At 42.2% G+C, this 16209-nt stretch overlaps 1 protein-coding gene across 4 annotated transcripts in view; it reads left to right on the plus strand.

Annotated features, from left to right (window-relative positions):
• KMT2A (lysine methyltransferase 2A) overlaps positions 1-16083 on the plus strand; it is an 88054-nt gene extending 71971 nt beyond the window's left edge. For all 4 annotated transcript variants that reach the window (XM_077893724.1, XM_077893725.1, XM_077893726.1 and 1 more), the window contains 5 exons: positions 9001-9179; positions 9341-9444; positions 9856-9939; positions 10363-10492; positions 11016-16083. In XM_077893724.1, coding sequence (XP_077749850.1) covers positions 9001-9179; positions 9341-9444; positions 9856-9939; positions 10363-10492; positions 11016-11291 — 773 coding nt within the window. In that variant the 3' untranslated portion in view covers positions 11292-16083. The remainder of the gene's footprint in view (positions 1-9000; positions 9180-9340; positions 9445-9855; positions 9940-10362; positions 10493-11015) is intronic.
• The last annotated feature ends 126 nt before the right edge of the window (positions 16084-16209 follow it).

Consider the following 16209-nt stretch of genomic DNA (forward strand, 5'->3'; position numbering starts at 1 on the left):
TTTTGCTACCAGTATTAAATTGAGTGCAAGCTAATTTATTTCTCTGAGTCTTGATCTCCTTATCTAAAAAGGAATATTAATGTGACCCTCAAAATTTGTGGTGAGGATTAATCAAGGAACCTGTTGTGTCACTTATACTCATTTAAAAAAATTGTTTTAAGTGAACCTAATAGGGCAGCCCCAGTGGCTCAGCAGTTTAGCGCCACCTTCAGCCCAGGGCGTGATCCTGGGGGCCCGGGATCGAGTCCCGCCTCGGGCTCCCTGCTTGGAGCCTGCTTCTCCCTCTGCCTATGTCTCCACCTCTCTCTCTCTCCTCTCTGTGTTTCTCATAAATAAATAAATAAAATCTAAATAAATAAATAAATAAACCTAACATTATTGGCTATTTATTTTATAAGTGTGTAGATAAATAAAGTTATTTGTATGTATATTTATACAAATGTTATTTATATATCCTAATAGACATAACATGCCAAATTAAGACATTTATCCTAATTGAAAGGATCTGAGACAGAATTCAGAGAAATCAAATACTAGCTTTGGCCAGGGGGGAGTGGGGAGTGATAGTGTCTTTTGACGCACAAAATTTTTTAATTGCCATGAAGTCTAGTCTATTTTTTCTGTTGTTACTTGTGCCTTTGGTGTCATATTCAAGAAATCATTGCCAAGTCTAGCATCATGAGGGTTTTGTTACATGTTTTCTTCTAAGAGTTCTATGGCTTTAGGTTTTTACACTTAGCTTCTTGATCCATTTTGAGTTAATTTTCCTATATGGTATGAGGTAAAAGTCAACTTCATTCTTCTGCATGTGGATATATCTGGTTTTCCTAACACTGTTGAAAAAAATCTTTTCCCCATTAAATGGTATTGGCACCATTGTCAAAAATCATGTGACCAGGGGCACCAGGCTGGCTCAGTCTGCAGAGCATGTGACTCTTGATCTTGGGATTATAAGTTCGAGCCCCATATTGGGTATGGAGATTATTTAAAAATACACTTTAAAAAAATCATGGGATCAAATATGGAAGGGTTCATTTCTATTCCACTGTCTTCATGCCAGTACCACACTGTTTTGATGAATACTGTAGATCTGTGGTAAGCTTTGGAATCAGGCAGTTTGAGTCCTCCATTTTTGTTCTTTCCCAGGATTTTTTTTTTTTTTTTTTAAGATTTTATTTATTTATTCATGAGAAACAGAGAGAGGCAGAGACACAGGCAGAGGGAGAAGCAGGCTCCATGCAGGGAGCCCGATACAGGACTCAATCCCAGGTCTCCAGGATCACACCCTGGGCCGAAGGCAGCACTAAACCGCTGACCCACCAAGGCTGCCCAGTTCTTTCTCAGGATTGTTTTGACTATTCAAGATCCCATCAGATTCTCTGTGAATTTTTTTTTAAAGATTTATTTATTTATTTGAGAGAGAGAGCACGTGAGTGGGAGAAGGGCAAAGGGAGAAAATCTTCAAGCAGACTCCATGCTGAACGCAGAGCCTGATATGGGGCTCAGTCTCAGGACCCATGAGATCATGACCTGAGCTGAAACCAAGAGTTGGATGCTTAACCGACTGAGCCACCCAGGAGCCCCATGTGAATTTAAGATGAGCTTTTCTATTTCTGCAAAAAATGTCATTTGAGATAGTGATAGAAATTGCACTGAATCTATGGATACTTTAGTACTATTGACATTTTAAGAATATTAAATCTTCTAATCCATGAACACAAGATACGTTTCCATTTATTTATGTTTTTAATTTCTTTCAGCAGTGTTTTGTAGTTTTCATTGTATAAGTCTTTCACCTAATTGATTAAGTTAATTTTTTTTTCTTTTTGGTACTATTTTAAGTAGAGTTGCTTTTGTAATTTCCTTTTTAGATTTTTCAGTTTGTATATAGAAATTCTATGCTATTTATTTATTCTAGAGTTTTCTACATAAGATAGTATCATCTACAAACATAACATTACTTCTTCCTTTCGAGTTTGGGTGGCTTTTATTTCTTTTTCTTACTTAATTGTCTTGGCTGGAACTTCTAGTGCTGTGTTGAATAGAAGTGGTGAAAGTGGTCATCCTTGCTTCATTCATGAACTTAGAGTGAAAGCTTTCAATCTTTCACTATTGACTATGATATTCTCTGTGGGTTTTTCACATATGGCTTTTTTAGTACTTCATTCCTTTATATGGCCAAAGAATATTCCATTGTATGGATGCTACATTTTGTTTATCCATTCATCAGCTGATGACATTTGAGGTTTTTCCACCTCCTAACCATGATGAACAATGTTGCTATCAATATTCCTGTACAAGTTTTTGTGTTTTTATTTCTCTTGGGTCTATACCTAGGAGTGGAATTGCTGTGCCATATCGTAACTCTATGTTTAAATTTTGAGGAGCTGCCAAATTGTTTTTCCAGAATAGCTGCACTATTTGATATCAACAGTGTTTGATGCAGTACCTACATCCTTGTCAACACTTGTTTTGGCTGTATTTTTGTTATAGATATCCTAGTGAGTATGAAATGCTATCTCATTATGCTTTTGTTATATCTTCCTTTTGTTTTTATTTTTTTAAATCCTACTTTTTTTTTTTAAGGTTTTAGTTATTTATTTTAGAGAGAGAGCATGTGCACCATGGAAGGGGCAGAGAGAGAAAGAATCTCAAGCACATTTTCTGCTGAGTGTAGAGTGAGGCAGGGCTCCCATCTCACCACTCTGAGATCATGACCTGAGCAAAAAACAAAGAGTTGGACACTCAACCAACTGAGCCACCCAGGCACCCCTGTTACTTATTTATTCTTTTCAAAGTAGAAATAGAAAAGAAAAAAAAAAAAAAACTAATACAGTTTCTCATTGTCACTAGATTTCAAATTAAATTTAGGCAGTGAAAAAACATGTCATTAATACAGTTATTTCGAGCAAACATTAAAGATGTAATTACTTTAAGGTAGAAACCTCCCACTGACTGTTTTTTCCATATCTGTTTATCTCTCTAATCTTTGATGGGTCCTGGGAAGGGAAACAATGAGTAATTAGAGGAATTTAAGTTTATATGGTTTTTGTTTTGATTTGTTTTGGTTTAGATTTATTTATTTATTCATTCATTCATTCATTCATTCATGAGAGACACACAGAAAGAGGCAGAGACACCAGCAGAGGGAGAAGCAGGCTCCCCGAAGGGAGCTTGATGCAGGACTTGATTCTGGATCCTGGGATCACATCCCGAGCTGAGGCAGACGCTCAACCACTGAGCCACCCAGGCGTCCCAGTTTATATGGTTTTGTTCTAGTTCTAAGAAATAAGAGAGAGGCAGCCTGGGTGGCTCAGCCATTTAGCGCCGCCTTCAGCCCAGGGTGTGATCCTGGAGACCCAGGATCAAGTCTCACGTCAGGCTCCCTGCATGGAGCCTGCTTCTCCCTCTGCCTGTATCTCTGCCTCTCTCTCTCTCTCTCTTTCTGTCTCTCATGAATAAATAAATAAAATGTCTAAAAAAAAAAAAGTAGGAGAGAGAAAATATTTGATGTATTAGAAAACATTTTAAGTGTATTTTAAATTTTCTCAGATGTTTGTTTTTAGTCTGCCTTTCTTTCTTTCTCTGTCTTTCATTCTTTTTTTCCTTGAGTAAGCTCTACATCCAACATGGGGCTCAAACTCACAACCCTGAGATCAGGAGTCACATGCTCTTCTGACTGAGCCAGCCAGGCACCCCAATTTGTTTTTAATTAACAAAAAAGAGAGCAAAGGACACAATAGGCATTTTATCCCCCACAAAATACAAATGGCCAATAACATGAAGATATTCAATCTTACTCATAATTTTATTTATTAGAGAGGAAGGGAAGTTATGGAGGGAGAGAGAGAATCTTAAGCAGGCTCCACACCGAGCATGGAGCCCAATGTGGGGCTTGATCTCATAACCCTGAGATGATGACTTGAGCTGAAATCAAGAGTCGGATACTGAACCATCTGAACCACCCAGGCACCCCACTCATAATTTTTAAAATGCATATTAAAACATGATTAACTGTTTTATTTATTTTTTGATTAACTGCTTTATTAACAGATTTATTAACAAAGCCTTTAGTAATAAAGTTTCAGAATTTGGAAATAATCTAGGTACAAATGGAGGAAACAGGCTCTCTTACATTAATGGCAGGTACATAAATTACTAATACAACTATTTGGAGGAGCAGTTAAGCAATAGCTATGAAAATTTTCAAGTCACATGCCCTTCTATTCCAGCAGTTCCACTTCTAGGAAGTTATCCTATAGGTAGCTTCAAATCAGGTCATAAAAAATGTATGAGGGTGTTCATTCCTACATGTGTTAGCAAAAAACTAGAAGTAAGGCAAATACTCTTCAACAGGGAAATTTAGAAAGAGGTCCAAAGTAATTGAAAAGGACAGGTTGTAACAGTATGTATCTGGTATGATCACGATAATCTCTTTAGATATTTCTGTATTATACATACACACACATAGAATAGTGGCCTCAGAGGAGTAAGACCTAGGGAATTCGAATGGGCAACGTTTACTTTCTATACTGTGTCACTTTATAAGGCTTTTTAAAAGATTTATTTATTTATTTATTTATTTATTTATTCATTCATTCATGAGAGACAGAGAGAGGCAGAGACACAGGCAGGCTCCATGCAGGGAGCCTGATGTGGGACTCGATCCCGGGACTCCAGGACCATGCCCTGAGCTGATGGTTGCTCAGCTAAACTGCTGAGCAACCCAGGGATCCCCTATAAATTTTTTAAAGGGTTAATTTGAATGTATTTATACTTTTTTGAAAAGCAGATGGCAAATAAATTTTTTAAAAGATTTTATTTATTTATTCATGAGAGACACAGAAAGAGACAGAGACAGAAGGAGAAGAAGGCTCCATGCAGGGAGCCCAATGCAGAACTCGATCCCGGGACCGCAGGAACACGCCCTGAGCTGAAGGCAGACGCTCAACCGCTGAACCACTGAGGCATTCCGTAAATAAACTTTTAAAAAGAGTTAGGATTCTCTGAGCATTCAGTAATGTATAGAATTGTTGAATAACTATACAATACACCTGAAAGTAATAGAACACTGTATGTTGACAGAAAGAAAGGGGGGGGAGTATTAAGATTCTCTGACCCTCATTCTGCCCTTGCCCTGGGCTTGTGCAGCCATCGCTTTGCTCCCATATACACTTCTATGAGTCATCCACTCCTCCTAACATCCCCCATATCTCAGGTCAAAAAGTCCAATAAATCTTGACTTCCTTCCTTTCCCTCGTCATTCACATCCAGTTGGTCACTGGTGTTGATTCTCCCTCAAAAGTCTGAGTCATAGTCCCTTCTTCTCTCCCTTTCCTTCCTCAGGAATAGCCTTTGTCATTGTCTTCCAGTAATACCAAAAAACCTTATAACTGGTCCCTGAGTCCCCCACCTCCTCCTGTAGCAAATCCTCAGGGTCACCAGAAGTACCTCAAAAACTTTTTAGTGTTACCTGCTAATTATAGAATAAAATCTTCAACCTTTCAATGTTTGTTATTAGAAAATACTACTGGGGACGCTTGGATGGCTCAGCGGTTGAACATCTGCCTTTGGCTCAAGGCATGATCCCTCCCACAGTCCCAGGATCAGGTCCCACATCGGGCTCCCTGCATGGAGCCTGCTTCTCCCTCTGCCTGTGTCTCTGCCCCTCTCTCTCTTTCTCTCTCTGTCTCATGAATAAATCTTTAAAAGAAAAAAAATACTACTGAAACCCGTTCATGTGCCTGGCACCACGTTGGCCACTTAGGAAAGAACTGCCGAGTAGAAGCAGCCTCAGGCCCGTTCTCCAAGGTCCAGTCCCTTGGCCCCATCACAGTAAGGTCCCTGCCTCACAGCTTTATAGTCTGGTGGCACAAATAAGTATTCTTAAGAATGAAACTGAGTGACACAAATGTGCGTCATTGGCAGCAAGGAACCTCTTCTGGATAGAGTGGTCAGGAAGGAAGTCTGTTGAAGAGGTGGCAGTAAAGCTGACACCTGAGTGATTAGGAGAAGGAGCTAGACATTCAACAATTAGAGTCAAAGTCCTCAATGCAGAAGAAATAGCAGATGAAAAAGGCCTAGTGTGGGAATATCTTTGGTGGGTTTATCGTCTGTCTCTTGCATGAAATAAAAGCTCCATCTATACAGGCACCTTGCCTATCTCGTTTGCCTCTGTATTCCCAGGCTCTGTCTGACACAGAGAGATGGAAAGAAGGTGTGGGATATAGTAGGTGCTCAGTAAATATTTGTGGAATGAGTAAGTGAATCCTCCACAACAGAAGAGATTGCTTCCTCTTGAGAGCTCCCACAGTACTTTATTCTATATGTTTATTTGGATACTTTCCACAGTGTGTGGTTTGTGTACCTATCTGCCCCCCTCTGCCAGGAGCTCCTTGCGATCACGTATAATTCATGTATATTTTCCCATTATTGACACAGCACCTAATCCCACTATAAGCCCTCCAGGACAGATAGAGTTGAACACTCAGCCTAAACATAAAAATGAACTTTTTGTGGAAGTGACTAATGTTTTTTTCCTCGTCTTTTTCCACTTAGGAATCCACAACAGTCTAAAAGTCCTAGGAAAAAAATCTTGGGGATAATCAGTGTTGTATAGGAAAGAAAAAAATGTTTGCCATTGTCTGATTTGGCTTTTAAACTCTTCTGTGGGGGACTTGGGTTATATACTTAGGGTGAATTCTAATGGGAACAATGGTTGTATTCGAAGAATGTTATGGATCTGAAAACTAAACTTTCTGCTTCCCGTTGAAATCAAATGATCTCCCTTAGAAATTCTCTAAGAGGGGATCCCTAGGTGGCTCAGCGGTTTGGTGCCTGCCTTTGGCCCAAGGCGTGATCCTGGAGACCCGGGATCCAGTCCCACGTTGGGCTCCCTGCATGGAGCCTGCTTCTCCCTCTGCCTGTGTCTCATGAATGAACAAATAAAATCTTTAAAAATAAAAATTCTCGGGGCAGCCCCGGTGGCGCAACGGTTTAGCGCCGACTGCAGCCCAGGGTGTGATCCTGGGGACCCGGGATCGAGTCCCACATCGGGCTTCCTGCATGGAGCCTGCTTCTCCCTCTGCCTGTGTCTCTGCCTCTCTCTCTCGCTCTCTCTGAATGAATAAATAAATAAATCTTTTAAAAAAATTAAAAAATAAAAAAATAAAAATTCTCTAAGAGAAATAAAAATCAGGCATCTAATAGTAACTTTCCACTCTTCTAAAAAAAATTATCCAAGATCTAGAAGAATTTTAAAATGTGAAAAAATGTGAAAAAAGCAAACAACTACGCTAAATTAAAAGGTGGGCAGAGTCCCACCTCCCAAAAGGAACAGTTATTAACATGTAAATATAGACATCCTCCTGGGTATGACACATGGTCCCCAGATGACACCGAGGTTGCATCTCTAACTATGCCTCGTAGCAAAGTGTATGTCTATTGGAGTGATCCAAGCACAGTTATGCTTATGGCTTACGTATCTTGTCACAACAGACACTGTTTTGCTATCTGTTAATACCGATAACAATATTTGTAAGTGAAATACTGTTGACTTGATAAAATGTAAAGAAGATTAGCTATTTCCTTTTTTTTTTTTTAAGATTTTTAAGTAACTCCACACCCAACATGGGGTTCAGACTTACAACCCTGAGATCAAGAATCACATGCTATGGGGCACCTGGGTAGCTCAGTCAGTTAAGCATCTGCTTTTCCCTCTCCTTTGCCCCTCCCCCTTGCTTATATATGCACACTGTCTCTCATATAAATAAAATATTTTTTTAAAAATATTTACTTATTCTTGAGAGACTCCCAGAGAGACGCAGAAGGAGGAGGCTCCCTGCAGGGAGCCCAGTATGGGACTTGATCCCAGGACCCTGGGATCACACCCTGAGCCAAAGGCAGAAGCTCAACCACTCTGCCACCCAGGCATCCCTAAATAAAATCTTTTTTAAAAATTAAAAGAAATAAAAAATGCAGGGCACTTGCCCATGAGGGGCACATGGGTGGCTCAGTTGATTAAGCGTATGCTTTCAGCTCCGGACATGATCCCAGCATCCTGGGATAGAGCCCTTCATTGGGCTCCCTGCTTAGCAGGGAGTCTGCTTCTCCCTCTGTGCGCTCTCTTGTTCTCTCTCAAATAAATAAATAAAATCTTAAAAGAATCACATGCTGTACCAACTGAGCCAACCAGCACCTGGAACATTGCTACTTCTAGTGTCAAAGTGGTGTGGCAGTTGTTGGAACGCCCCCATCCCTTCAATGAAAGAAGCCAGTCATTTCAGAAAGCATTTCACCAGAAGCTTACATACATTTATCTATGCCAGCAGCTTACATACATTTAAGTTTTAGTGAGATACTTATGTATGAAGTTACAAAGCCCAGGTACCCCATTAATCTATAAACAAAAATGGGATCATGGTCAGTGTTCCATAGCCTAAGGTTCAAACCTTGTTGCATTAGCTGTGTGACCTTGGGTGTGGTTTTTATTTATCTTTAAGATTTTATTTATTTATTCATGAGAGACACAGAGAGAGAGGCAGAGGTAGAAGCAGGTTCCCTGCTGGGAGCCCGATGTGGGACTTGATCCCAGGACCTTAGGATCACAACCTGAGCTGGAGGCAGACGCTCAACCACTGAACCACCCAGGTGCCCCAAGATGTGGTAATGAAAGCTGGTATTTCTTGCCTCCTTTGAACATTATGACCATAAAATGAAATCATATATAGCCCTATCTGGTATATACAGGACATAGAAAATAGTTTGATGGAGTGTGTTTTTCAATCTGTTGTGAACATTTTCCATATTGATAGACTTGTGTCTGCGTCATCTCCACGACTAGCTAATGCTGATTCTTGGCTAGTCTTTAATGCAGTTCACCCTTGAGCAGCCTCTGGCAGAGCTCTTCTCCAGCTCAGACGTTTCTTTAGTACCAGGCAGCTTCCTGTTGGCTGCACCCTCAGCTGCACCCTCGCTACCCTGGTGCCTTATATCCAACAGGTGTTAACGGTTTGAGGATGCTGGGGATTCTTCACGATGCAGTTGTGTTCCTGATTGAGCAGCTCTCTGGTGCCAAGCACTGTAGGAATTACAAATTCCGTTTCCATAAACCAGAGGAGGCCAACGAACCCCCCCTGAACCCACATGGCTCAGCCAGGGCTGAAGTTCACCTGAGGCAAGTTCCATTCTCTTTCTTAAGCAGCTTTGGGTTTTTTATTATCTAATGATAGGATCATTTCCCCACGTAACCTTTGAGGTTTCCATTGTCAAAGAGATCCTTTATTGCTTCTGTTAAAAGGATTTTTATTAAAGTATATTTTAATCTTTTGGCTCCAGGAAGTCAGCATTTGACATGTTTAACTTCCTGGCTTCCAAACATCGGCAGCCTCCTGAATACAACCCCAATGATGAGGAAGAGGAGGAGGTACAGCTGAAGTCAGCTCGGTAAGTCTTGGGTGGAGCTGGTCATTAGGAACACTCGTTGCTTCCCTCTCTTCTGGCTGTTCGGGGCACTGTGTAGATTTGCTTGGATCAGAATTTACCAGATAACATTTAAGAAGACTTGATGTGTAGTGTGTTAAAGTAGCAGTAGCTGGCTGGCAGAGGAGAGGAGACATTCAGATAACTATAAGATGTACATTTTATTTTCTTTAACCAAATTATACTCTTGCACCATAGTTACCATGGTTGGAAAGTACTGTGTATATTATAGGCCTCATTTTATTAGACACTTGTTATGCTTGGCACTGAACAAAGAGAATAATAGAGTTATATTCTCTAGAAACTTTCGATCCAAAACTCAAAATTGATTATTTCCTGAAGAGAATTCATTAATAATATGCCTTGTCTCTTTAGGCGGGCAACTAGTATGGATCTGCCAATGCCCATGCGTTTCCGGCACTTAAAAAAGACTTCTAAGGAGGCAGTTGGTGTCTACAGGTATGGCTAAAATTGTAGAAAGAATTATAGAAAACTAATCGCTTTCCAAAATCAAAGTGGGCTAAATGCTGGAGTGACATTCAGTAAGTGAGGTTTTTCTAGCTATGATTAATGGGACCTGATGTCCTGGGATCCTGCCTCTCCTTGCATTGAACAAGGGCTTTAACATAGTAAATGTTAGAATATTGCTACTTCTAGTGGGCTACAGAGTGGAGAAATCTTTCATTTTTGGCCATTTTGTTAGAACAAGTAACGTACTCAAATCGAGTGGGTCCAGGTTCTTTTTTTCTTTTCAAGGGTCTGTCCTTACTGGGAAACTGACAGTCCAGGAGGTTTTATTTATTTATTCATTATTTATTTAACACACAGTTAACCTGATTTGCGAAATCGGTGGCCAATCTCTTTTCCATCTCTATGTCTTAGGTCTCCCATCCATGGCCGGGGTCTTTTTTGTAAAAGAAACATTGATGCAGGTGAGATGGTGATTGAATATGCTGGCAATGTCATCCGCTCCATCCAGACTGACAAGCGAGAGAAGTATTATGACAGCAAGGTGAGTGTCTCACTTTTCACTGTCCCAGTTCTGGTGTTGGAAGTAGAAAGGGGCCATCAACCTAAAATATGATCCCTATATCCCAAAAGAAATAGTATACTTTATTAATTCAAACATACTTTTTTTCCTTTCCTTTTTTTTTTTTTTTTTCTTTTTAACATTTTGACATCTTTAAATTTTGTGCTGGGCCCAGGAGAAGCTCAGAATCCACCCTCAGGACTAGTACACAGGGAAACTCTTTGAAGGTTTGTCTGAGTGGATCCCAGGATCAAAAGCACCTAATGACACAATGTTTTAGGTTTCTCTTTCCTGTGGAGACATTAAGAAACCTCTAGTCTAGTAGCTATAATGTAGGAATTTGCTACAGAAGCATCTTGAAAGATGGGAGAAATCTGGACATCTTACCGGAAGAAACTTTTTTTTCGTCCGCAGCTGTAGGCCACACCAGGAAAAGGATGGGCAATGCTCTCCAGCCCGAGCTGTGCTCAATAACAGGGGGTCTCCCTTTCTCCTTCACGTGTAGGGCATCGGTTGCTACATGTTCCGGATCGATGACTCGGAGGTGGTGGACGCCACCATGCACGGAAATGCGGCCCGCTTCATCAATCACTCCTGTGAGCCCAACTGCTACTCTCGGGTCATCAACATTGACGGGCAGAAGCACATCGTCATCTTCGCCATGCGCAAGATCTACCGCGGGGAAGAGCTCACCTACGACTATAAGTTCCCCATCGAGGATGCCAGCAACAAGCTCCCCTGCAACTGTGGTGCCAAGAAATGTCGGAAGTTCCTCAACTGAAGCTGCTCCTGTGCTCCTGTCCCCCAGCGTTGGAGTGCTAGGACCCAGGGCCACCCAAAGCACTGCTAAAGGCCTTTGCCAGCAGCCAGGGAGTGCCAGGATTGAGTGGGCACAGTTGAGGGGCCTCCGTGACGGCTGGGCCCCCTTGCGTCCCATATTCACATTATACATGTGATCACAGTCCTGGAGAGAGAGATGAGGTCTCGAAGAAAAGATCTGTGACCGGCTTCCTACTGGGGCCCCTCTGGTTGGATGCCGTTAAAGCATGGGAGATGGGGTCGCTAGCAGACTTGCCTGGAAGGAGCCTGTGGAGGGTTAGGTATGTTGGGAGCTTGGGCCTGAGTGTCTCCATCCTCACCTTGGCCCTTTCCCAAGCACTATACGCGAGGGGTCAGCCAGGGCCCCGGATACAGAGTTGGTTGGATACCTGATAGTTCGCCAGCCGGCCCAGCCTGTAGCCACCATCTGTTGAACAAACAGAGAAGGTCTGGTGGTTTCCCTACTATCCTCCTGCTTGAGAGTTCACTTATGGCTGGGAGACAGGATTCTGAGCACCTTTGGTGTCAAAAGGCTGTCTTGGGGTTGTGCCAATTAATCACCAAACACGGAGCCTGTGGGCTTTAGGTGGGAGTGTTACCCCCATGAGCCTTATCTCAGCCAATTACCTTTCTTGACAATAGGAGCGGTGTCCCTCTCATTCCTCCTCCTCCTCCCTCCACTTTCTTCGTTCCCCCTGTTTCATCCCACTGCTTTCCCGTTCTTTCTGGGTGGTAGAGGGGAGTGACTCCCTGCGCAAGGACACTCCCGGTCGGGCATCGTATATGCCCACAAGACGATCCCTGAGCCTGTAAGCACTCCCAGTGGGGAAGTGGACAGGAGCCATTGGCCATAACCAGACAGAATTTGGAGTTTTCATAAAGCTCCATGGAGAGTTTAAAAGAAATATATGTAGCATGATTTTTTAGAAGCAGAAGATTATTTAAATAGGATCTGAATCATGCAACAACCAGAGTATCACAACCAGGATGACCCCTGGGTCCCATTCCTAGGACATGGTAACTTTATTTTTCCCCTTGTTAAGACATAGGAAGACTTAATTTTTAAACGGTCGGTGTCCAGTTGAAGGCAGAACACTAATCAGATTTCAAGGCCCAAAACCTGGGAACTAGACCACCTTGTACCGAGGGACCTCGGCCACCTGGCAAAATTCACAGATGAAGTAAATTAAATGACACTACTGCCCTGATTACTCCTTAGGATGTGGTCAAAACAGCATCAAATGTTTCTTCTCTTCCTTTCCCCAAGACGGTGTCCTGAACCTGTTAAATTAAGTCATTGGATTTTACTCTGTTCTGTTTACAGTTTACTATTTAAGGTTTTATAAATGTAAATATATTTTGTATATTTTTCTATGAGAAGCACTTCATAGGGAGAAGCACTTATGACAAGGCTATTTTTTAAACCGCGGTATTATCCTAATTTAAAAGAAGATCGGTTTTTAATAATTTTTTATTTTCATAGGATGAAGTTAGAGAAAAATATTCAGCTGTACACACAAAGTCTGGTTTTTCCTGCCCAACTTCCCCCTGGAAGGTGTACTTTTGTTGTTTAATGTGTAGCTTGTTTGTGCCCTGTTGACATAAACGTGTCCTGGGTTTGCTCTTTGACAATAAACGGACAAGGAAGGTCACCCTACGCCATCGGGCCGCTCCCCTCCTCCCCGTGTTGAAGCTCCTCAAGAGGCTGTGGTAGTATCCTGACACAGCAGTGTCCCTGTCCTTTCCTGCACTCTCTCCATCCCTCCAGGGATTAGCTCGGAGTGGTGAGCGGTGTGGGCTCCCTTTCCCCCATCTTGCCCTACTTCCGAGATCACAACCCAGTTGAATGGCAACCTGACATTTACCATCTGCCTCATCGGTCACCTCATCCCCTTTCCCTCTGCCCACCGAGTCCTCATACCTGCAAAGAACCCACGGATTCCCCTGTGCCCTCTTTTGGGGCAGCCCGTTGAAACTGAAGCACAGTCTGACCACTCACGATAAAGCAGATCCTCCTCTGCCTTTTCGGCCACTGGGTTTCAGAGCAGTGTAGTCCAGTAGAGGGCGGGGCGCCCTTCCCTCCGGCCAGAAGCCCAATCCCACGGAAGTCTAGCAAAGCAATACGACTCAGCCCTGCGCTCTCTGCCCCAGGACTCATGGCTCTGCTGTGCCTTCCACCCTGGGCTTCCTGTTCTTCCGTGACCTTAAGAACTGTGTCTGGTGGCTTTGCTGGAACATTGTCACTGTTTTCGCTGTCGTGCAGGGAGCCCAGCACTGTGGCCAGGATGGCAGAGACTTCCTTGTCACCATGGAGAAGTGCCAGCAGGGGCCTGGGGAAAAACACTCTACCCAGACCTCGCCTCCCTCCTCCTTTGCCCGTGAACAAGATACTGTGGCCCTAGGGGTTCCACTAGTGTCTGGTTTCCTTTATTATTGCACTGTGTGAGGTTTTTTTGTAAATCCTTTTATTCCTTTTTTTTTTTTTTTAAAGAAAAAAAACCTTAAGCTGCATTTGTTACTGAAATGATAATGCACTGATGGGTCATGAATTCACCTTGAGAAAGACCCAAAGGCCAGTCAGGGGGTGGGGGAAACTCAGCTAAATAGACCTAGTTACTGCCCTGCTAGGCCATGCTGTACTGTGAGCCCCCTCCTCATTCTCTTTCTACCAGTCCCGACCCCTGAGGCCAGGGGAGGGACCTACATCTCTCCTTCTCTTGCCAGCTGCAGATGGTTTGCCTTGCCTTTTCACTCCCTAACTGTCAACCATAGAAACTGAGTAACTCCTCTTCTAGCTCAGCCTTGAGTCCATTGCCAAAACTCAGCATACCTGCCAGCAACTTGGGGAAATAAGCTGTTTCCCTACAAGAGGGAAAGAAGGCAAAACACACACACACACACACACACACACACACACACCAAAAACAAACCGGCATATCTGTCTCTAAAAACACCTGAGTTTGTTTTGAAAGTGACCAAGGGAATCTCCGCACAAAAAGTGCAGACCGAGGAACTGTGGTGGGTCATTCCCAGGAATCCCCCCAAGGGGCATCCCGAATCCCTAAGGAGTAACAGCTGCAAGCCTGGTCAGTTCTCAGTGAGAGAGCCCGCTCACTTAGAGCTTTGCTGCTAGAACCTGTTGTGGCTGCATTTCCTGGTGGCCAGTGACAACTGTGTAACCAGAACAGCTGCATGGCGCTGACCCTACGGCCGGAACCTGGTCCCTGGGCTCCCTCTGTTCCCGTCCACCACCTCCAGCACAGCCCCTCCGGTTTTTAGACCAATCACCAGAATTAAGGGGGAAGCCCTGGCAGCTATATATATACACATTTTCAACCAGACTCCTTTGCCGGGGTATAGTCCACCACCCCGCTTGCCTCTGTCAAACCACACCCCCCTTTCCCCCGGCCAATGCAGTGAGCACCATGCAGCTCCTTTGATTTAAAATCTACAACAACATTAAAAAAAAAAAAAAAAAAAAAAAAACCAGAAAAAAAAAAAAAAACAAAAAAAAATCTTTTAATGAATGTATCTTTCTAAAGGACTGACGTTCAATCAAATATCTGAAAAGACTAAAGGTCAAAACCTTATCAGATGTTAACTTTTAAGTTTGATTTGGGATTTTTTTTTTAACTAGAAATCAAGTTTGGGGGTTTTGTGGGGTCTTTTGGTTTTTTTTTTCTTTTTAAAGGAAAAGCGGGTCATTGCAAAGGGCTGGGTGTAATTTTATGTTTCATTTCCTTCATTTTAAAGCAATACAAGGTTATTTGAGCAGATGGTTTTTGTGCCGAATCATGAATACACCAGTCAAGTCTCACACTCTGAAAACTTTCAACTTTGTTTCGTTTTGTTTTGGTTTTCAAATAAATATAAATATGATATATATAGGAACTAATAGAGTAATGCACCATGTAACAAAGCCTAGTTCAGTCCATGGCTTTTAATTCTCTTAACACTATAGATAAGGATTGTGTTACAGTTGCTAGTAGTGGCAGGAAAATGTCAGTCTGGCACCCCTCTGATCCCCCGGAGTTGAGGGGACACCCAAACCACAGAGGGGGGCGGTGAAGCAGTCCGTTCCTAGGATCAGAGAGGAACGCAGACACGGTGTCACCCGGATTTTTTCTGCCCATGAATGTCCCAGTCCGTACCTGTACGCCTTGTTTTCTCTATTTTTGGTTATGAATGTTGGGGTTACCACCTGCATTTAGGGGGAAATTGTGTTCTGTGCTTTCTTGGTATCTTGTTTCCGAGGTACTCTAGTTCTGTCTTTCCAACCAAGAAAATAGACTTGTGGTGTTTCTTTCATTGAACTTTTAACAGTCTCTTTAGTAAATACAGGTAGTTGAATAATTGTTTCAAAAGCTCAACAGATGACAAGCTTCTTTTCTAGAAATAAGACATTTCTTGACAACTTTATCATGTATAACAGATCTTTTGGGTTTGTTTGTTTTTTTTTTCCTTGTGTTCTTCCAAGCTTCTGGTTAGAGAAAAAGAGAAAAAAAAAAAAAAAAGGAAAAAAAATGTGTCTAAAGTCCATCAGTGTTAACTCCCTGTGACAGGGATGAAGGAAAATACTTTAATAGTTCAAAAAATAATAATGCTGAAAGCTCTCTACGAAAGACTGAATGTAAAAGTAAAAAGTGTACATAGTTGTAAAAAAAAAAGGAGTTTTTAAACATGTTTATTTTCTATGCACTTTTTTTTATTTAAGTGATAGTTTAATTAATAAACATGTCAAGTTTATTGCTGCACATGATCGAGCTTTCTTTTGGCTTTGGGTGGGATGGAGGAGGGGGGGAGGGGAGAGCAGCAGCAAGTGGCCTGTGACCTGATTTGCAAAGTACCTGCGACTCTTCTCTTCTTTTAAAGCTAACTTG

Source organism: Canis aureus, chromosome 3 (genome assembly GCF_053574225.1).
Source record: "Canis aureus isolate CA01 chromosome 3, VMU_Caureus_v.1.0, whole genome shotgun sequence".
NCBI classification, from domain to species: Eukaryota; Metazoa; Chordata; class Mammalia; order Carnivora; family Canidae; genus Canis; species Canis aureus.